The following is a 22,990-nucleotide window of genomic DNA, read 5'->3' on the forward strand; positions in this document are numbered from 1 at the left end:
ATTTGGACATGTTGGTTGAACGTGTGGTCAGAAACTGTGTTATGCTAAAGCAGATACATTTCTTTGAGATAAAAGGAATCCTTGGGAAACTATTGCTGTAGATACTATGGGCTCTGTTGACAGAGAGTCCAAGTATGTTATTTCAGCCATTGAGGTTTTTTCTAGATGGACTGCTATCAAAATTTTAGACAAAGTGGACACTGATGCCGTTTTTTTTTGGACCGTATATTTACAGAGGAAGGGATTCCTTCTCAGGTGATTACAGCTAATGGAGTACAATTTGTGTAAAGTGAAGAACTATTTTAATAGATTGGGTTTAAAGCATTGTACCACGTCCTACACAATCCTACTGGGAACGGCATGATTGATCGCTTTAACAGGGTACTCAAAGGCGTTATTCAATCTGCAGGTGTGAACAATGATGATTGGGAATTGCAAATTTACAAAACTGTGTGGATGTTTCCTACCACGATTAATTAAATGACTGGGTGTATCCCCATTGAAATTAAGAGGGAGAGAGTTACTAGGACTAAAAGGAATCCTTCATGGTTGGTGGAAAACTCTGGTATCAACATAGATTTGGATGTTGTGAGGAGCAGGATTAAGGACAGGTATGACATATACAAATCTATTTATGAGCGCAGGAGAGTTACTCAGGGGGCACCAACGTTGTTATAGGTTTGTCTGTCAAGGTCAAGAAACGTTGGAGGGTTAAACAAGGGGACAGTTCATTTTTGAGACCTTTTGAAGTGGTGGAAGTTCTAAAAAATGCTGTGAGGATGAGTTATGAAAAAGTTATGTCAAATCTCCTTACTGTGGCATTGATGATCTTTGGAGTGACAGTGAATCTCAATTTGAGAATAAGGTGGGTGAAAGGACCCTCACTGATTTAACACAGAACTATTCATCAGTTCTAATGAAGATGTAGGGAGTTGTGTGGAAAGGAGTGGGGGTATGTGTGAAGGGGGTAAGAGGATCAGAAGGAAACCTGCATTGATGTCAGATTATTTTGTATGGTTTTTTTTCTCATAGGACAGGCATACTGTACATGCGCACTACATGCTGTAAATTATTCTCTTACGTGTTTATGTTGCAATTGCATTTTACTTGTTTCTTTCTGAGTTTTTAAAATTTTTCTCTATCATTGTAATATTTGTATAGAAAGTTTTTTTGTTGCTAAAAAAAAAGGGGGAAGATGTGTTGTGTTGTAATTAGCTCGTGTTGTAAGTCGCTCGTGCAGGCTGCCATGGATGCATTCTGCAATCCAGTTTGGAATGTAATCTCTGCATCAAGGCAGTTGCTGCGAGAACCGCGCAGAGCAGGACTGTATTTCATGTGGGTGGTGCTATTGCCTAATAAAGTAGTTACTTGCACTATTCCTGTGTGCCTTGTAATTTACAACTGATCTTGTGTGACATGTTTCTTCAGTGCTTATCTGCCCTTATTGTTCCGCGTTTCATTTTGTTAACCACTTTGCAAACACAAAAAAAATGCTTTTCGGCTTTAAACTTTCTTATTACGTTATCCTTTTTTGGAGATCTGTGGGAAAGCAAGTGCCTGGTCTACTTCATTCTCATTCTTAAAATGAGACCTTTTGGCTTTGCAAAGGTTTGTTTGCTTAGGCAGTGTTGATCTTCCTATGCCGACCCGTCAGCTTTGAGCTGGCAGAACTCCCAGTATCCCAGTGAGTCTGGCTTGTGACACACATTTGCTGTGTCCTTCCTTCCCTTCCTGCAGTGACAATCATGCCCTTGTTTAAGTGGTGTGCATGTTCTGCTTTGGTGTAATCTGTCATTGAGATTACGGCAGGCGAACACCTCGGCCATTTGCCATTGCATGATCCCAGGGTAGGTTAGATTGACAATGCAGGCATCAGGCAATGGGCCAGTGCCAGGGAGCCTGTGAGGGGCCTATTTTCTTAGAACATCAAAGAGGACATTTTTGAAGTTTGTTTTATTTATTTTTTGTTCCTCTGTGCGTGTTCAGCGGCGACAGACAGCTCTGACTTGAGCAGCTGGTAGTAAGAGGATGCGTTGATCAGCCTCAGGGCTTAACAAAAACCCTAAATAAATAAAATGACATACTTTGACGACTAAATGCTATTACACAGTTGTACTTGGACATACATTCAGTGCCCTCTCTAGTGTATGCTAGTGCTGGTGCGCCCTCAGTTTAATGGAAACTATATGCATGTTTTAGGGAAAAGTCAATCCCACAAAAGCTCACTTACACAACAACCATTAGTGACCAGGTACAACTTCAAGCCAACGCTTAACAAATTAGAAAACATAAAAACAACCCCTGCTGAAGCTTTGAAAAGTTGTAAACGCTAAGCAGGGGTTTTATTCTTTCTGATAAATGCATGCTTTTTGACTGCAGATGTTTGTTACCATCTGATCAGGTTTGGCTGTTGGCAGTGAAATTAAGCTTTATAAATAACTGAAGTTTTTAAAATAAAAAATAAAGAATTTGTAAAAAATGCCAACATCAACCACACAAATATGTCAATACACTTGACAGTGCCGGAACTACCTTCTTCCTCGTGCCCAAAAGGCTCAGTGCCCAGGTACTCGGATTGGAATCTATGAGTGACATCTAGACGCCTATGATCCCTTGCGCCCCAGAGTAAGGGTGATGCACCTGTTGGTGACACGTGATTAGGAGATAGAGTTGTTAACTAGGGACGACTTCTTAGAAAAGAGACAATTAAATGCACCACGTACCCCTGAATCTTACATCTACCACTGTGGCTAGTTTATTAGTAGTAGCCAGCAGTGGATTAGGTGGAATCATCAGAGTCAAGTTAGAAACAAGAATTGGCAATGCCAGGAGGTCTGGTTTGAATCTGATACTAGAATCCAAACATTGTTTTAAGTAAACCACATAGAATGAAAAATAATTTAGAAACCGCCTCGTCCCGCCAGCATGCCAGGTTCCCTCACGCTCCAAACTGAAGACTAGAAAGGTTAAGATGTGACTCTAATTGAAGAGGATGCATTTTTTCTGCTGTGTGTCTCTGTTTTCTCCAGAACTCGGCTTTTGTATTTTCCCTCAGCTACTGTTTGTTTGATTACACATGGTATTGTTTGTATTTGTAACACTGTTTGAGTAACCCCATAAGCCCCATTATTGTTGTGTGTATGTATTTTTGATATGTTATTTGGATAATACATTTTCTAACCAAAAGAAATTACCTGAACATGGGTACTGGTATGGAAAGTTTCATCAAGATTCGTCAAACAGAGCCAATGTAATTAAGAAAATAAACTGTTTTTGCTATGGAAATGCAGACCTAACCGGAACGAACTACCCAATGGCAACTGCGACTGGATATATATATATATATATATATATATATATATATATATATATATATATATATATATATATATATATATATATATATATATATATATATATATATATATATATATATATAATCCTGGTAAGCAAGGCGACAGGTTCGCCGAAACGCGTCGGATCGCGGCACCCTTGACACGATGAAAATAAAATAAAAAAACTCTGCTGCATCTATTACTGAATCCGGTGTCCGTTTTTCTCCTGGTGAGTGCTGACTTGTGCGGTGCGCTGTGGGAGTGTTAGCGTATATATATATATATATTTTTTTTTTTTTTCCCACAAAGTTCCCATCGAGATGAGAGGGCACTCGACACTGCTCGGCCATCCGGCAATTAAATGCAGCTTGCTTTCATGCCCCCACGTGTTTCATTAGTGCCAACGCGTTTCGCGGTCCTACGCCGCTTCTTCATGGGCTGCTCCTGAACACAGAATGATGCACGCATTTTGACATTTTCTGCTGTGCTTTATTAACATACTCGCCCTTCAATGGGCGTGTGCTGATGAGCTTTCACTGTTGCATGCTGGGCTATGAAGTTCCCAAATGCGTGTCATAATTCAAAATATGTCCAGACTTTAAAAGCAATTATTGTTTTGTACCTTTAGTAAGGGTCGGGGCATAACTGCAAGCTTATGTGCAAGTTTCGAGCAGTGTGCTGTCGTTCTCGAAAAGTTCGAAATCTCCGCCTCAGTCAGCTGGAATCCTGTTCTTCCAGCTGGTGATGGTTCCCTCTCCGCGGCAGGGAGGCCGCATGCATAGTTTTTCCACAAAGTTCCCATCGAGATGAGAGGGCACTCGACACCGCTCGATGGGGTCCCCGAGGCAAATTATGGCCTCGGAAGGGGGGCCGTGCGGCCCCCTTCCCGATTTCTAGGTTTTAAAAAAAAATTGGGGGCAGGCCCGGGGGATGGGGTACCCAGGGCCAATAAATTAGAAAAAGAAGGGGGGCCACACAGCCCCCGTTCTTAAAAAAATTAATTTAAAAGAAACGGGATCGTGCCGGAGGCCACGCCCCCTCCATCCACCACTCTGCAAATGCGCCCCCTGGCGCGTTTGCAGATGGGGAACAAATTCCCCTTGAATACTGGTGGTCCCTGGTGGCTAACTAGCCCACCAGGAACCTTCAGTATGCGCCAGGGGGCTGCATTGCAGAGAGGTGTTCCGAGTCCACGCCCCTTTTTACACCTCTCTGCAACGCAGCTCCCTGGCGCATACTGGAGGTACCTGGTGGGCTAGTTAGCCCCCAGAAGACCTCAGGATTGAAGAGGAAATAATTCCCCAACTTAAAACTTGCCACAGGGCGTGTTTGCAGACATGTCACCTCAGGCCCGCCCCCTTCCTTCACTACTGTGCAAATGCGCCCTGTGGTGCGTTTTAAGTTGAAGAATTAATTCCTTTTCAATCTTGAGGGTCCCTGGGGCAAACTAGCCCACCAGGTACATCCAGTATGCGCCAGGGAGCTGAATTGCAGAGAGGTGTTCAGAGACTACACCCCGTTTTACACCTCTCTGCAATGCAGCTCTGTGGCGCTTACTGAAGGTACCTAGTGGGCTAGTTGGACCCTAGGGACTCTTAGGATTCAAGGGGACTTAATCTCCCAAATTAAAACGGACACAGGGCGCGTTCACACAGGGGTTGAGGGAGGGGACGGGCCAGAGGTGACGTGTGCAAACACGCCCTGTGGCGTGTTTTAAGTTGAGGAAATAATCCCCCTTCAATCCTGAGGGCCACTGGGGGCTAACTAGCCCACCAGGTGCTTCCAGTAAGTGCCGTTGCTGAGAGTTGGCCCAGGCAGTGCCCCTTTTTACACCTCTAAGCAACGCAGCTCTGTGGCCCTTACTGGAGGTACCTAGTGGGCTACTTGGACCCCAGGGACCCTCAGGATTCAAGGACGCTTAATCTTCCAAATTAAAATGGACACAGGGTGCGTTTACACAGTGGTGAAGGGAGGGGATGGTCTAAGAAAGTGGCTCTATATTTAGTGGACCAAAGTAAAACCAGCCGAACTACAAATTCCGATTTACTCGATTGTTAACATTAGAGAACCCAGTGCTGCATCTTTTAGCTCAGTACTGACCCCGAAAAGTAATTCTAACCGTACTTACCAGTAACTTGTATTTCCTTCCATAGGAATCCATTGTCTGGTTTTCACCAGAAAAGTTTTTGTGTCGATTTTCACAAACTACAAATATTCCTTAAAAAGCGCCTGTATGACTTAAACTCATGCTTTCAACTGTTTACAGGAGAAGCACCAGTGCTGGATCCAGGATCCACCACGAAGTAAGAAAAAGTAACGATAACACTACTTACCTGCTAAATGAATTTCCTCCCATAGGATAACATTGGTGATTCTATGTGAAAAAGTTTTTAAGTGTCAACTTTTAAAATACAATAATATTCCTTAAAATCACTACTGTAACCAAAAGGCTTTTACTCAACTGTTTACAGGAGATGTCCCAGGACTTAATTTTAGGATCCAGTCCTGAGGTTAGAATAGTAATCCATAAAGTAACTAATTGCATTTAACTAGAAATCCCCATTGAGCTCAATGTTGCATTGTGTTTGAAATTGTGTTGCCCATTGCAACAACTGGAACTACTGTACTTAAAAGTCTATTGCCTATTTGCAAAGTATTTAAACTAAAGTAATTTATTCTGAGAAAGTATATTTTGTAATGTAATGTATAATGTAATTATAATGTAATTTAAAAAAAATCTAAAAATAGTTTAAAAAATGTAGTAAATCAGTATCAAAATAAATAAATATAACAATTAATACATTTAAAAATTGTCATTTAAAAAACCTTTGAAATTCACTGGAAATAACATACCAGGTTTCAGACATGTTATAGTTAGGAATTAGCATTTAAAAAACCTTAGAAATTCACTGAAAAAAACATAGGTTTTAGGGGTGTTATAGTTAGCTCGACATTTCACTCGTACAAAACCATTGAATTTCCTCCGTTATAGTTAGTTCTGCCAACTATAAATTGCGCGCCCGCAATCCACTGCTAATGATGTCACATATTACATCATTCATGACATGGTCAGTGACATCACTGACGACATCTCAAATGACATCACTGATGACATCATCCACGTGACAATCAGATACACCTCATCATACACTAGTATAACCTTTTATCACTCACTTTAAAATACAGAGTACCATATTTGAATCCATTGACACACCAGTACAAGTTTCTAAAAACCCACTTAGTGATTCCTAGATCTACACACACATATAATCACTTACCTATAGATTCACTCATACATGCTGTCAATTATCAATAGAACACTATCAAAAATACTAATACACCTATATCGACATTACACACCAGCACACATCCTATTCACTTATGAAGTCATCCTACTCACTTATGCAAACAATGGATCATACTTACATTTACTTAGCTACACACTTATACAAACACCACTTTGTTTATTCATATAGATAGTAACTTATACTTATGTGTTATAAAATCACTATCACAAGTATACAGTTATCCATACAGTCACTCATACAATCACTGAGTCTTATGTATACTTATTTATATACAACAACTGTCACATAAACTGCCTTTTATTTTTCTAGTTTGTTGGATATGTACCATTGAGAGATATAGTTGCTCATCACCACACCCATAAATATATTCACTCACCAAAACAACTTTTATAACAGTTTTAACCTCATATACCTACTGAATCAACTATTCACACATCTTTGGGCACTCACACACCCCTCACCGAACCACACACACATTCACTCTCCCATACAAATACTCAGTTAACTAATCAATAACTCATATAGACTTTCACATAGCTAGTAACCAACTGGTGCAGCAATTTACACAACAACTGACAAAGTGATACAGATATTCACACAGTTTAGTCACTATCCAATATATTTAGTGAGACACTATAAATTAGTCAAGTAAACAGTCAATCGCACTGCTACTAAATCCTCCATCCAGATATTTATATATCCATTCATTCTTCAATGCAGATTGCTATATATATATATATATATATATATATATAATACATATTTAAATAACGAACCAAACCACATTCACTGGATGTCATCAGTGATGTCATTTGAGATGTCATCAGTGATGTCATCGGTGATGTCACTGACCATGTCATGGATGATGTAATATGTGACGTCATCAGCAGTGGATTGCGGGCGCGCGAGTTATAGTTAGCAGAACTAACTATAACAGAGGATTTTCAATGGTTTTGTACGAGTGAAATGTCCAGCTAACTATAACACCCCTAAAATCTATGTTTTTCTCAGTGAATATATATATATACATACGCATAATATGTATACCAAAACCATTCACTCATACAGGCACATTGCTCACTTTGTACTCACAAAAGTAAACACATAAAGACACACAGGGCGTCCCTATACTATGCACCGATACGGAGCAATGCTCATCCTGCACTCACACAGACACTCCCCTCACCCTGCACTCACAATAAACACCACTTACTCTGCACTCACACCAGCAGACCACTGTAAACTCACTAAGACAAACCTCTCACCCAGTAATCAGTAAGGTCACCAAGGTAAACCCCTCACCCTGCAGTCACATGGTGCCTATGCAGACACACCCCTCACCTTGCACTCACACAGGCACACACCAGGGCCAGACTGAGAACCCAAACCAGCCCTGACAAATGTATTTAGACCCGCCCCCGTATGGTGGTTAGCGAGCAAGACTGACTACTATAAGGGGGATTTGGGGGTATTCCTCTCCCAAGAAAATTTGGGGAAAATGGCAAAAACGTGCCTTCTACAACACATTTTTCCTTATACATTGAATTGCATTCCCTTTTAAAGCATAGTAAATAATGATCTTAGAGTGCACAGAATTCCCTATCATACCCACAGACAATCTTACGGAGAACAAAAGAAATAAGATGTCAAACATGAAAATAAATTTAAATATAACATAAGTACACACATTCACTGCAAAGCACAGCCAAGAAGCAGAGAACACATTTAAAGACCATTTATTTTGAGGGACGAAATTTCGAGGGATGTTAGCATCCTTTATCACAGTAAGCGATTCAGCACTGGTGGCGCCCTGTGTCTGTGTGACAATATTTTGTGTCTGTCTCCCCCCCCCCCCTCCTTGATTCCCAAGATTTCTGCAGCCGGCACACTAATCCCCTAAAAAATCCTGGTAAAATTAGGTCATGCAATTTACAGATTACACAAATCTGTGCAGTGCGTGCATTAATCCACTGAGCTACTATACAAGTAAATGAACCTGTGAACAACAAGCTACACACGCATCTGAGCAGTGGGCACATTTACTCACTGAATTATTCCTGGGATTTAAATAAATGAGCAACAGATTACATTCATATCTCTGTAGCATGCAAGCGTCATCTTTGGGAGTGTGTAAAAAAAATCCATGCCCCCTTCTGTGCCTTGTGACTCCAGTCTGTGCGTGGATCAGACAAGAACCCCTGAAATGTGATTATATGTTCAATGTTTAAATGTTTGCTCCCTACCAGAGTAAAGGGGCTACCGTGTCACTAGGGAGATGAGCAGCAGTTGAGAGCACACAATACCTGAAAGGTCCAGTGGCTCTGGTATTTTGAATACATGTAGAAAAGATATTCTTGATTGTGGATTCCAAAGAGAGAATGATCTCAAGCCCATTCCGCTCCCTGACCCCGCCTCAGATCTCATCCAGTACTTTGGAAGTTAGTGGTGCTACTCACCTGGTCTGTATGTTTCGCGTGAAATCTGATGCCATTTGTTGTTTGGAGGTGCATGTTGCAACATCTCTATGTGATTGTCACCATATTTGTGCCTGTGATCTGTGAGTGCGTTGTTGTAACCAAACCTTAAGTACAGCAAGTCTGCTGTCCTTTTCTAAGGCTGAAAGTTCCACAGCATGAGAAGCCAATGGGAAACCTAGGTACCAGTCGATTGGTATCTCTCCTAATGAACTAGGGTATTTCTTAGCATAACCGTTGGTGAATTTTAGCTACAGGGAGTGGAAAAATGTTTACTTTTCATGTTTACTCAATGGTTAGAGCGGCAGACCCTGATGCAGAGGTCTGGCCCGGGACCAGGGTTCAATTCCCGCCTCGGCGGCTCTTGGACTCAATCTCCCCGGACCTGATAATTCTCGCCTCGGTGCCTAGTCTAATCATGGGCCCCACTCTGTGACTCTGGGCAATAGCTTGCTTAATCTCCACAACGGCCCCAGCAGCGCTTGGATGCCTGGCTTCACCTAGGGGGTGCCCAGGAGTGGACATCTCACAGGAAAGCCAGGAAGGGTTCCACAGCGGTATGAATACAGCGCTACGAGACCTCTGGGTAGAAGGCGCTATATAAATACAAACACATTTACATTTACAATAACGCTTCATTCACACGATTTCAGTGCCACTGAGTTGGGTAACATCTGTTATTCAGTGCCAATATACACATGGGTAAATGTGTGCTTTAAACTACATTTTATATAGAATGTGGGTCCATCCTAAGCGCAGCATAGCACACACCTAGTCGATTATAAATGTGTTTCATGTCTTATTTTGTGTTTTCATTTTGTGATGGTGTGTTCCCTTAATGCATTCCTAGCCCAGAAAGATGTAAACACCTTGCCTCTTACCGCATGGCACTGAACAGCCGTTCACTAGAATGGCATGTATTTTACTATAGCTTTTATTTTTACTTTTAAATGGAGACCTTTTGTAAAAAAATCAGGAACAGACCATGATCTAGGGGTCTAGGCCAGGATGTAAATTACATTTCTTTATCTGTCATTACAGGTTCTGTTCTCCAGACCCCTCCACTGTGAATCTTCAAGACAGTTAGAATTTCAGAATTAATCTCTCTCTTTCTATCTTTCTATGTTTTATTCCCAGATATCCTGGCCTAGCCCATTCCCATGGCTAGGTACTAGATCCATATGATAAGCAGTGTTCAGGATATAGTTGCTTGCAAATGGTTACCTTGCTAGCATGTGCAAGGCACTGAGACTGAAAGTAAGCACTCAGTTTGGAGAGCTGCAGCGTTCTAGTCTTTATCAATTTTATTGGCTCTACAAGTTGGAAAACATTTCAGTTACAACTCATTTCTCCAAACGTCAGCCCCTTGATACTAACCAGCCAATGTTTCTGCAAGTGTGGGCCACTTTTTTGGTACCAATCCGAGCTGGTGTGTCACCGGTAATGTCACTTAGCAGCACAGACAGACACAATGAGCTTGACTTTGCAAGGGGGCGGTAATCTCTGCTATAGTTGCCTCAGTGCACAAACTTAGATTTGCATTACTCCTGGACTGGTCCGCTTCCTTTCCCAGATTCCTGCACTTTACTTTCGGTTCTCTTTCCTGCACTGCACTAATCCCCACTGGGAAGTGCCTGACCTGTTTTTCGCTTCTGCTTTGCTTGTTGTAGTCCTAAAACTTTGGCAGCATCCCAGGTTCAGCTTTCTAGTCCCAGGTGTGTCCTTGTTCCCACTACTTAGGCCCCGCCCCGTGATTCTTCACTTGTGAAATAGCATTGCTGATTCACATTCCACCACTCATCCTGGGCAACTCCCTGACGGAAGGGCTGCGACGTTTCCCAACGGGGAATAAGGGTTAGGTTACTTGAGGGTCATTGGTGAGGCACAGTGTAGGTTACTTGGGTTCATGAGGGGCACAACTCTGCAGTACCCCGGGGGCAAGGATAAGGCACAGTAAGGGCTGTAAGGGGTGTCATTCGATGAAGGAAATAAAGAGACAGGCTCGCTGTGGGGTCCCTGGTGTCATTTGTTTCTGATGGTTTAGAAGGATGACGTCCCTCAAGGGTCGTGCAGCATCACCAGGGTTCGGTTGCTTGGGACCACTGGGGGTGCGGTCAGGTATGGCTGAATTTCTCTGCCTCAGGTGGTCTAGTGGTACATGAAGATGGCCAGGGGTCTCGTTGAGCACTTGTCCAGGAAGCGAAGAACCTGAGACTGCTCGTGTGGGTGCACTTTTCGAGGAGGAAGGCGGCGATCACCAAGTATTGTACCTTCTTTCTTTTTGGGGTTCTTGGCTACGTTGAAGTGGGACGCACTGCTTTCCTTCTTTTTTGGATCCTTGACTGACTTCGACTGAGGATCCTTCTCACTGTCTGCTTTCTCGCCTTTCTTCTTCTTCACCTTTTTTCCATCTGGAAGAAAATTATAAATATAGTAAGAACAAGGCAGGAACAGATCAACATCCTCCTGATTTTCACCAGTTAATAGAGGAACAGATTGTCAATAGATTGTGGAAACACTGCCTAATGTACATAACAAATGTATTGCTTCTGAATACTTTTGATATGCGCACGAGAGATTTTAAAAAAGAAATCCCAATCCATTCTTATATATAATATTAAAGGAAACAAACGGATTTTATCACGAGCCTCATTCCATCTATCACATCTGAAAAATGCTCCACTTTTTTTTCAAAACCATTTTTATTAGGAGTTCGATCAGGTTTAAGCACAGCCCTCCACAATCAGGAGGAGACTGTCAACAGTAGATACGAAAATAACACATCATTGTCACAGCATCGAACCCAATACATGAAGCGAATTTTTAAAAATACTCCCACCCACCTACCCCAAAACTCCCACCAACCCTGTCCACTGCCCACCCCTTATCCCACCCTAACCCTGTGCACGTGATCATCAGTCAACCATAATAGAAGGTGTACAAAGGTGGAGCCGGCCAACGGCCTAGGGTGCAGGGTCAACATCCTGTGGTAATGCATCGTCCATGTCCATAGGAGGGTCGAGAGGCAGGCCCCTATAGTCTGCCCACCGTTTCCATATTTTGAAATGTTTGCGGGGACAGCCCCGAGCCTCAAAAACTGGCTGTTCCAAACCCATGATGAAGTCCAGTCCCGCCCTCCAGGCACTGAGGGGGGGGGGGGGGGGGGGGGGGGGGGGGCTCGCTCGCTCTTCCAGGCCTGTGCCAGGTCCCTCTTCGCTACCACCAGCCCCAGCAGCAACAGATGGCGCTTGTATATGTTGCCCCCAACATTTTCTAGGACGTGAAGAAGGCCCAACCTAGGGGTACGGGGCAGGTCCCACCCCAGCACCTCAGACAGGCAATCCCAGACCCCAGCCCAGAACCGAGTCAACCGCTCACAAGACCACACAGTGTGAAAGAGGGTGCCTCTCTCCGAACCACATCTCAGGCATTCCGGGGTTGCAATCAGGCCCGCCCGCCACAAACGATCCCTTGTAAAATAAGCTCGATGCAGATATTTGAACTGAATGAAGCGGAGGTGGGGGGATTCAAGGGCCTTGCGCCAGTCGTCTTCGTCCAAGGGGCCAACATCGGCCTCCCAGAGGGCCTTCAGTGTCGAGAGCGAGGGGGAGCAGTGCGTGACCAAGGAGCGGTAAATCTGGGAGACTTTTTTGTTACCCAAATCTCCCATAAACAGCTTCGCCTCTATGGGACTGAAGTCCGGAAGCTGCTCCAGCCCCACCAGGCTAGGAGTAAGAGCGTGGCGGAATTGGAGATAACGAAAGAACTGGGACCTGGGCATGTTGAACTCAGCACTGAGTTCCTGAAAGGATTTAAGAGTGGTGCCGGAGAGGACATGCCCCAGGGACGAGACTCCTATCGCGTCCCAGCCGTCAAAGCCCTGCAGCGACGCCAGCGCCGGCAGCAGGCCATTAAGCCACTACGGAGTCTCCGCCGTCAGTTTACCCCACCAGCCCATGCGGTGCAGGGCCCTCCGCCAGACAGCAAAAACCACCTGGGTGACTCGTGGGAGCAGCCGCCTCCTCCTGGCCGAATACAACAACGTATGAAGGGAGGCATCGCCCATTAGAGAGTGCTCCAGGGCATAGGCCGGGTCACAGCGGTCCCCACACCACCACTCGTTGAGCACCAGGAGATGGGAGGCCTGATAATAGGACAACATATCCGCGGTAGCCAAGCCGCCGCAGTAAGTAGAGAGGAAGCACGTATGGAGCGCCACCCTGGAGGCACCACTAGCCCACAGAAACCTGCCCAACACAGAGTCAACACTGCGAAACCACTGCAGACCAATCGGGTAGGGATGATTCTGCAGCTGGTAAAGGAGACGGGGCAAGGCCACCATCTTAAAGATGGCCGATCGACCGTAAATGTTAAGAGGCATACGTGTCCACGTCTTAATGTCCAGCTGGACCCGGTCCCAAACCGGTTGGATGTTCCGGCTCCACGCCTCCGCGGGCGAGGCAGAGAGGAAAACTCCCAGATATTTCACTCCTTCCACTGCGATCCGAAGGGACGCAGCCCATGGAAAGTCCACCGCGCCACCACCCAGTACCCATAGGGTCGACTTGTGTGGGTTGAGGAAGAGCCCCGACGCTTGACCAAAGCCCTGCATCAATTCCAGAACCCGCGGGCCCGTATTCTGCAGGTCGGTCATGAAGAACAGCACATCGTCCGCATACAAGGCGATGCGGTCCGCATGATCCACGCTCCAAACAAAGCTACGATACAGCGCATCGTTGCGAACCCTGGCGGCCAGCGGCTCCATGGCCAGCGCAAAGAGGTAGGGAGAAAGTGGACACCCCTGACGCGTGCCCCGAGTCACCGGGAATCGAGCCGAGGCCGCCCCCGATATCCGCACCGAGGCCGTAACCTCAGTATAGAGCAGGCGGACGTATGATATGAAGACCGGGCCGAGGTTCAGCAGCGGTAGAAGGGTGAAGAGGAAGGTCCAGCTGACTGAATCAAAGGCGCTGTCAATGTCAGCCAGCAACAACGCCGCCTGATCCTCCGAAGCTCCGATAGCGTCAATCGCCGCTTGCGCCCGCCGTATATTGTGCCGTGTTGCCCGGCGTGGCATAAAGCCAGCCTGATCAGGATGAACAAGGGCAGAGATATGGGGAAGCAAGCGATTTGCGAGCGCTTTGGCCAGAAGCTTGGCCTCGAAGTTGATAAGGGAAATGGGCCGATAAGAGTCATGGCGGTCCGGCGGCCTTCCCGGCTTCTGGAACACAACGATTTCGGCATGACGCCAGTCTGGTGGGAGGCAGCCTCGCTCTCGCGCCAGCTCCAAAGCACGCAGGTAGTGCGGCCCGAGCAGTAGATGGAATTTCTTATAGAATTCACTGGGAAAGCCGCTCGGTCCCGGTGCCTTGCCCACATTCAGCTGACCCAGTGCGTCCCCGAGCTCCTCAGCCGTCAGGGGGAGATCTAGGGCGTCACGCACCTCATCGGACACAGCAGCGGGGGGGACCAATGTGAGATAATCTGCAATAGCAGCGGGGGAGAGAGTTTCCCGGGAGGCATATTGATGCCCATAATAGTGCGCGAAGCTCGTGGCCAGAATGGCCGGGTCCGTGATTGCCACTCCTGCGGCATCAACGAGACCCGGGAGCGTAATGGGCTGCAAGGTTTGTTGACAGAGCCGATGGAGCATTGTGCACGACTTGTCGCCCCATTGGTAAACCTGGCTACGGGTGGCCAGCCACGCCTGGCGAGCCTCGTTCAATAAGACCGAGGAATATGTTTGTTGCGCCTGCAGGAGCCGTCGCAGGGTGATTTAATCCGCCGCATCACTGTGGCGAGCCTCTAGGTCTTCCACCCGCCCCGCCACAGCGGCTATGCCCTCCAGCCGAGCCCGACGAGCAGACGCACACCATGCCAGATCAATACCTCGCAGAGTGGGCTTCATGGCCTCCCAGACAGTCACCGCGTCCACATCCACGGCAAGATTGTCCTGCCAATATTGGGCGATAGCGCCACGAAGATGCGGGGAATAGTCAGGTCGCTGCAGATGCCACGTGGACATCCGCCATCTGAAGGGCTGGCGCGGTCTATGTAGGTCTATCTGGACCGCCACCGGGGAATGGTCGGAGAGCCCACGAGGCCGAATCGCCGCCCCTTTCACTCTGGCAAGGAAAGCCCTCGGGACAAAGACGTAGTCCAGGCGCGAAAGGGAGCCATGAACTGCCGAGACGTATGTGTACTCGCGGCGCTCTGCATGTAGATGCCTCCACACATCCGCCCATCCCAGTACATCCAACATAGCCCCCAACCGCGTAGGAGGGGGGGCAGGCGCCACCCCAGGCCTCCGCTGTCGGTCTACAGCCACATCCACAACATCGTTCCAGTCGCCACCAATCACAGCCAAGGAGTCGGGGAGTTCAGCCCATAAGGCAAATACCCGCTCAGCCAAGGCCCATTGCAGGGGGGGGGGGGGGGAGCATATACACATCCAAACACCACGGGCTCCGCACCAACCTTCCCTTGAATGAACACGAAGCGCCCCTGGGGGTCAAGCCACTGACGCTCGTGAGTGTATGCCAGCCGCCTATGAACAAGAATGGCCACCCCCCTGTAACCCCTGGTAAACCCGGCATGGAACACCTGGTGGAAGCCAAAGCGCTGGAGACTGAGGGCCTTCGTACCCAGCATGTGTGTTTCCTGGAGCATGAGCACATCTGCAAGATCCCTTTTGGCCCAGCGAAGAACCGCACCCCGTTTAATCTTATCCAAGAGACCCCGGACATTCCAGCTAAGGACATGCATGGAGGCGCCAGAAGGCACCAAACGAGGGACATCAACCATCATCACGACTCATCCAACCCCACAATCCCCGGCCCCCGGCCCAGGCCCCAAACCCCACAGTAGCATAGGTCAGAAAAATCACGTGCACCCCAACAAACAGAACCCCAATACCCACTACCCCCACAATGCCAACCCCCCCAACACGCCACCAAACAACCCCAAACCCCCCACCCCCACCCCAATACCTCAAGAAACAATGAAGTATCTGTCGCGGCATACGGTACTTCAGGCACAAAACAGAGCACCAAAAGTCAGGCATGCCAATGGATCCCACACAACCCCCTAGCACCAACCAAGCACACACCCAAAAACCTCCCCCAATCCCAACAGGAGGAAGCAGCCCACAAAACATGCCCCATCCTTCCCCCCATCAATAGGCACCATCAGTAATATTGCAAGATACAGTGCATTTGTCCACACGAGTCCCAGCTAGGCCCGTAAGAGCCAGGTAATACTGCACCAAATGAAGTCCGGACCGTCGTGCAGCAGGCCGCCGCCGCAGCAGGTGGCCACAATAGAGATGCAAGAGTCAAGGGTCAGTGGACAGAAGTCACGACCCCCCGCCAGAGTGATCCGTCTCCGGCTGCGTGTCCCCCAAAAGGGGGTCTCGAGACAGGGACCTCCGCCTCGAACGGGACTTGCGGTGTCGCTTCCCTTTGGCCTGTTGATCGCCCCGCTCCTGAGATGAACTGCGGGAGGAGCCGGAGTGCAGCCCCGGCTGGACGTGTGGAAGAAGCCGGACCGCCTCGTCTGTCCAGGCAAAGACAGCCTCCGGAGTGTCAAAGAAGTGGGTCCTCGAGTTGTAGATGACACGGAGGCGGGCCGGGTATAGCAATGAGTATTGAAGTTTCAGGCCCCGGAGCCTGGCCTTGGCCGCCAGAAAAGAGTGCCGCTGCTGTTGAACCAACTTGGTATAGTCTGGGAAGATCATAATTGTGCAATTATCAAACAGCAGGGTGTCCTTAAGTCTCGCTTCCCGGAGGATGGCATCCCTGTCGTGGTAATTCAGGATCCGAGCAATGATCGGGCGAGGCCGCTCCCCGGCCGGTGGCTTCTGTGTCAGGGCGCGGTGGGCGCGTTCAACCACAAAACAGCTTGACAGGGCGTCCGGGGGTAACCAGCTCTCTAGCCACCGGGAAAGGAACACGTCCATAGGCCCCTTCTCGCATCCCTCCGGAAAGCCCACAAAGCGCAGATTGTTCCGCCGTGCCCGCCCTTCGGCATCCTCCACACGGAGCGCTAGGCCCCGCTGCGTCTGCTCCAGGTCGACGACTCTCCTCTTCAGGGCACCGACATCGCCCTCCACCGTCGTGACCCTGGTTTCTGCCTCCGTGATGCGAGCAACCGCGTTGCGGAGGTCCTGGCGCAGCAGCATCACATCGGCGCCCACCGCGCCGATCTTCGCATCCAACATGTCGCGGGATTGCGTGATGGCCGTTAGCAGCGCTGCATTGTCCGGGCCCGCCGCCTGACTCCCTCCGGCCGCCCCAGCACCATTCTCGGGGCCGGTGAACTTGTCGATGGGTCCCGTAGTGGCTGTATTGAGACCGCCTTTGCCTCTCGTCATGGCCGCCGGCGGGGTAGTCCGGCGAGAGACACTCGCTATGGGTCACCCCACGGAAGCAGGCAGCAGGCGGGACGTCCACGGCACCGCCGTACCTCGGGTCCAGCTCGCCCCAGTCCGCCAAGAGATAGACCAGACCAGGGGGGGGGGCACACTCCGCCGAGGCGCAGGGACCAACAGGCAAGGGCCCAAGGCTGAATCGCCGGATTGGCGCCACCAGATCTTCCGTCCCTGGAAACGCCGCCGCCCCACGAGAGCGACAGGGCAGGTTGATCAGGATACACTGCTAGTCCACACCACCAATGCGTCGGGACTCCACCCCACAGGGTATGGTCACGAGCCCCAGTCTCTCGGCTCCAGTGATTCCGCTCCGGCGGCGCGGGCTGAGATGGCTGACGCCCAGCCGGCCTCAGGGCTTCCCGGCGGGCAGAAGAAAAATCGAGGCCCCGGCTCACCACGCGGCAGGTAGGCCCAGCATGGTCGGCTCTCGATGGTCACGCCAGCGGGCGTCCGGAGCTCCAAGAACCACACCACCGGGATCCACCGGACTCCAGTAAACTCCTGCACTAGTAGAGATGGGGGAAGAGGGTGTAGGGCAAGGATAAATTAGCATATAAGGATCGGGCCGGCAGGAGCTCTACAGAGCCGCGTCCGCCATCTTCGCCCTCGAAGCCACGCCCCCCAAATGCTCCACTTTTTATTATGCAATAAACAAAAATACTACCAAATCAATTTCCTCTATGTTTTACCCCGATAGAAAACATTTGTTTGGAATAACAGACTTTCGTCGTTTTCTTTGCTATAAGCAGAACCGTAGGGCAGCTAGATGTCCCTGATCTGTGCAAGGTTTAATGTAGCCCCTGAGCTCGCACTCAGGTTTAAGTAAGACCACCCTCCTGCAATAACTGAAGTCTGATTTCATAGAGGACGGGTGGATTACCCCCCAAAACGTGTTGGAAACCCTACTCCTAGCAGGGGCTTTCTGTTCTCTGACTTTTCAAATGCATTTATTGCTTTCCTTGTACTTTGAGTTAAGAGCAAACCTTGCCGATTGGCTAATGGAGTGATTTACAGCGTAATTAAACTCTAAACACAGTAGAGAGTAGAGGCCATAAAACAGAGAAAGTACAAAGCGGAACTGAACAACTTCAAAATGTAAAATACAATATACCTAAATCTGCTCTCAATCTAAAGGTGGGGGCAAATTAATGAGACAGGCATCCACCAAATAACCTCAACTGAATAAAGTACTGTAGGTAACAGCCTGTTCAGGAAAAGGATAGACCAACGGAGCTTCCAATACCGAGAGCAGGTCTTAGGGCACCAACCTATTGGCGATGTCAAATTAATGCAAACGGCCCATAAAACTACCCTTTTCAGTGCATCGGGTGTTAATCCAGCAGGAAACATTTTGTTTGGCTTAGTGTGAAAATACTGGCACTGGTGGTTGTTACCAGCAGCTAAAATAAGCAGGAATACCTTTAATTCCTTTGTGAAACAAGACTTGAAGATGCCCAGCTAAAGCAAAAGAGGAATACTATTCCGGAACCTGGGCTGCATACAGAAAAGCCTGGGAAATGTACGTTTCCTGAACTCAGGAAATTCTGATCTTTGTGCACACAAGGGTTCCTGTTAACAAGAGTGAGGAAAAGGACTTTATATACCAGACAATCAAGCTTATTTTATGTATTTATTTGGTAAGTTTGTAAGGCGCTCAGCTACCCAAAAAGGGTTTCCCGGTGCCAAGACAGAACATTGGCATTAAAGCAGGACCTTCAGTATGTGTTACCGATCAAACAACCAGGTTTTGAGGTTTTTCCGAAAACGCATGTAATTAGTTTCTTTACGGATGGAGGTGGGAAGAGTATTCCAGATGGAGGGGCCCAGATAGGAGAATGATCTCACTCCCATTCTGGAAAGTTTAAACCTGGGCACACAAAAGTTTCCCGAGGTTTCAGATCTTAAATGGCGGGCAGGTACGTAAGAACGTACTAGTGTTTGGAGATATTTGGGAGCAGTACCTGCTTTTATCCTAAACATATAGCTCAGGACTTTGAACTTAATACGGTACTCCACCCTGAGCCATTGTAGGTCACGTAGATATCCAGAAAGGCTGGAAGTCTTTGGAATCCTGCAAAGCAACCTGGCAGCAGAATTCTGGATTAGCTGCAGTCTGCGGACCACGGCTTTGTTTGACCCAAGATAGAGAATGTTGTAGTTGTCAAGTATTGATGTTATGAAAGCGTTAACTACGGTCTTTTGGGTGGAAACAGGCAACATCCATAGAATCTTCTTGAGCCATTTTAGAATGGTGAAACATAGTGCAGCTACCTTGACAGTTTGTTGGTGCATGGACAGTGTGTTGTCGACAATGACACCCAAGTTCCGAACATGGCTGGTAGGTTCAGGGAGATTACCCATTTGAGTAGGCCAGTGGGAGAGCTTCCAGGGGTCTATTTGTTTACCCAAGATGAGAACCTCATTCTTATCACCATTTAGTTTTAACTGGTTTTTGGTCATCCAGTTGGAAATGTTGGTGAGGCCCTGTTTGAGATGGGAAGGAGCTAGCGGGTTAGAGTCAGAAAGAGAAAAGATGATTTGGGAATCTTCCGCATAGGTAAACAGAGTTAGTCCAGCTTGTTCTGCTATATCCGCTAAAGTTCTAACGTAAAGGTTAAATAGCAGTGGACTAAGGATTGAGCCCTGGGGCACTCCGTGAGGTGAGGTATAGATTTTAGAGCAGTCTGTGGTTGACATGATTTGGAACGTACGATTTTCTAGAAAGGAAATGATCCACTCCCGTGCTGCACCGCATATGCCTGTGCTTTTAAGCGTATGTATTAGCCGTTTGTGCGAGATGGTATCAAAAGCAGCACTAAGGTCTAATAAAATAAGTACAACTGTTTGACCTTCATCTAGAAGTTTACGGAGCTTTTCGATGACGCCCAGTAATGCTGTCTCCGTGGAATAACCGGCCCGAAAACCGGATTGAGAAGGATGGAGAGAGTTATTGTTTTCCGTGAAATGTGTTAGAAGTGAGTGAACATGTCTTTCCAGGATTTTCGAAAAGACTGGTAAGAGGGAAATGGGTCTATAATTGGACAGTACCTCTGAGTCAGCCATAGGTTTTTTTAAAAGGGGGTCACCATTGCATGTTTTCAGGGAGCAGATACAATGGATTGAAGAAGTGAGGTATTAAGAGTATTAGGAATCACCTTCAAATGAGGGTTATTAAGTTGTTTCAAGATGTTGATGGGAACGGGATCATTAGGTGAACCTGATTTAATACTTTCAAGGATAGTATTAAAATCGTCCATATTAATGGGAGGTCAACAGTCTAAGGTGCCCATGGAGGCAGAGGAAATTACAGTGTCCTCTTGATTAGTGGAATTGGTGTTGTCGGAGTTGGAACTATTAATTTCCTAGATTATATTTTCAATTTTCCCTGTGAAAAATTGAGCGAGATTATCGCACTGTAGCTCTTTTAAAGGCCGAGGAGTTGCCACTGTTTGGAGTCCCGCCAATTCTTTGACCATGTTAAACAGAGTTTTTGAACGATTGGTGGCTTCGGTGATAGTTTCAGAAACATAAGTGACTTTCGTTTTTATACAGGAGGAATGATAATTATTTCTGGCCTTAGTATATATAATTTTGTGCTCAGGTGAGTAATGTTTGCGCCATTTCCTCTCTAGTGCTTTACATTTAGATTTTTCAATTTTGAGTAAGTCATTAAACCATGGGGCTAGGGGGCGATGATTGTTGAGTTTTTTGTGAGATGTGGACAGATATAAATCAACGGCTTCAGAAAGCCATGTTTGTGTGGTCTCAACTGCAATTTCCATTTCAAGACCATCTGTGGGGGAATTACCACAGAGAGCTTTATTTAAAGCAGAGAGGTCAGGTTTTTTCCAGTTCCATCTCAATGTCATCTGAGGGGAGAAAAGAGGGGTGGTTGGGACAGGTAGTCCAAGAGTGAATTTAGATAAAAAGTGATCTGACCAGCATAAAGGAATGGCCGGATAGCATACCATCTCAGAGAGGCTAGAGAATATAGGATCTAGTAGATGTCCTGCTTTGTGTGTGGGGCCAGAATTAAGAAGCTTGATGTTAAGGGCTGCAAGGTCATCTATCAGATTATTGCATATATTGTTAGAAAGATCTTCTAAGTGAAGATTAAAGTCTCCAATGGGAGAGAAGTTCTTAGTACTAAGATGATGCGAGGTAATGTAGTTGGCGAAGGTGGTATTCCTCTGTGTTGGGTTTCCTGGAGGACGATAAACCAGCATTCCCGATAGAGTGAAATTAGGGTTCAAAGTTAATTTAAAAGCAGCAGCTTCGCAATCCAGGATGTTCAAGGGGTCAAAACTACATTTCAGGTGATTTTTTAAAATAATGGCAATACCACTTCCTGTTTTCAGTGCTCTATCTCTCCGCAGGATGGCATAATTGGTGGAGAGAGCTGTGGCTATGTCAGGGCCGGCGCTGTGGTGCAGCCATATTTCAGTCAAAAAGAGAGCATCTGGCTGTTCTTCCCAAATGAGGTTGAAGATGTCAAGTTTATGTTTGGGAAGTGAGCGACAATTTAGACTGAAAAACAAAAAGTTGTCAGCGACAGGAGCAATATGAGGGGTTTTTAGTTATGGGGGATATGGTTGGAAGTTCAAGAGCGAGAAGTTACAGTTAGGACATGTAACGCAACCTGCATGTTTAGCCTTTAGTGTTATACATCCTTTTGGTCTAGGGGGACAAAGTGCCAATAGTTGTTCAGATGAGAGTACCTGTATGTTTGGGATTGTTGGAGCAGGGGTCCTAGCCCCTGGTCCCGTCCGGGCTTGGACGGGCACAGACGGGCTAGTCTTTGGCTCGTCTTCGGTGCGACCACTGCGCTCGTCCGCTGCGCGGGTTGCCTGACATCAGATTAAAGTAGAGGACGGGCTCTAGGTCAGGTGACCATCGGGGCTCCGCCTCTACTTTCTGGCCCAATAGCGTAAGTCCCCTCGAGAAACAGACACCGCCCTACACCCTACACAACAATCAAACCTAGCACTTGCGGTGTATTAAAAACAACAGAACACAAATTGCAGGTCAAACTTGCAGGTCGCGCTTTAGAAATGCGCGCGTCCGCTGCCCGGGTTGCCTGACATCAGATTAAAGTAGAGGACGGGCTCTAGGTCAGGTGACTGTTCGGGGCTCCACCTCTACTTTCTGGTCCAATAGCGTTTAAGTCCCCTGGAGAAACAGACTCCGCCCTACACCCTCCACAACAATCAAGCCTAGCACTTGCGGTGGACCGGGGTGTTTGAAGCGAGAAGATAGCGCTGCCAGTGAGTTTTGCACGTTTTAAAACTTAAGTGCTGGGGAGTGTGTTAAAAACAACAGAACACAAATTGCAGGTCAAACTTACAGGTCGCGCTTTTAGAAATGCGCGCGTCCGCGCAAGCTTAAAGTGAATGCCGTGCCCAAGAACAAGAGGAAGCTTTTTGATGAGGTAGGTGAAATGTAAGT

At 47.2% G+C, this 22,990-nt stretch overlaps 1 protein-coding gene across 1 annotated transcript in view; it reads right to left on the minus strand.

Moving 5' to 3' along the window:
- The window catches only part of TULP1 (TUB like protein 1), a 628,127-nt gene that overhangs the window by 199,918 nt on the left and 405,219 nt on the right, over window positions 1–22,990 (minus strand). The window contains exon 4 of the mRNA XM_086920352.1: window positions 11,388–11,528. Coding sequence (XP_086776478.1) covers window positions 11,388–11,528 — 141 coding nt within the window. The remainder of the gene's footprint in view (window positions 1–11,387; window positions 11,529–22,990) is intronic.

Source organism: Lissotriton vulgaris, chromosome 5, assembly GCF_964263255.1.
Source record: "Lissotriton vulgaris chromosome 5, aLisVul1.2, whole genome shotgun sequence".
NCBI lineage: Eukaryota > Metazoa > Chordata > Amphibia > Caudata > Salamandridae > Lissotriton > Lissotriton vulgaris.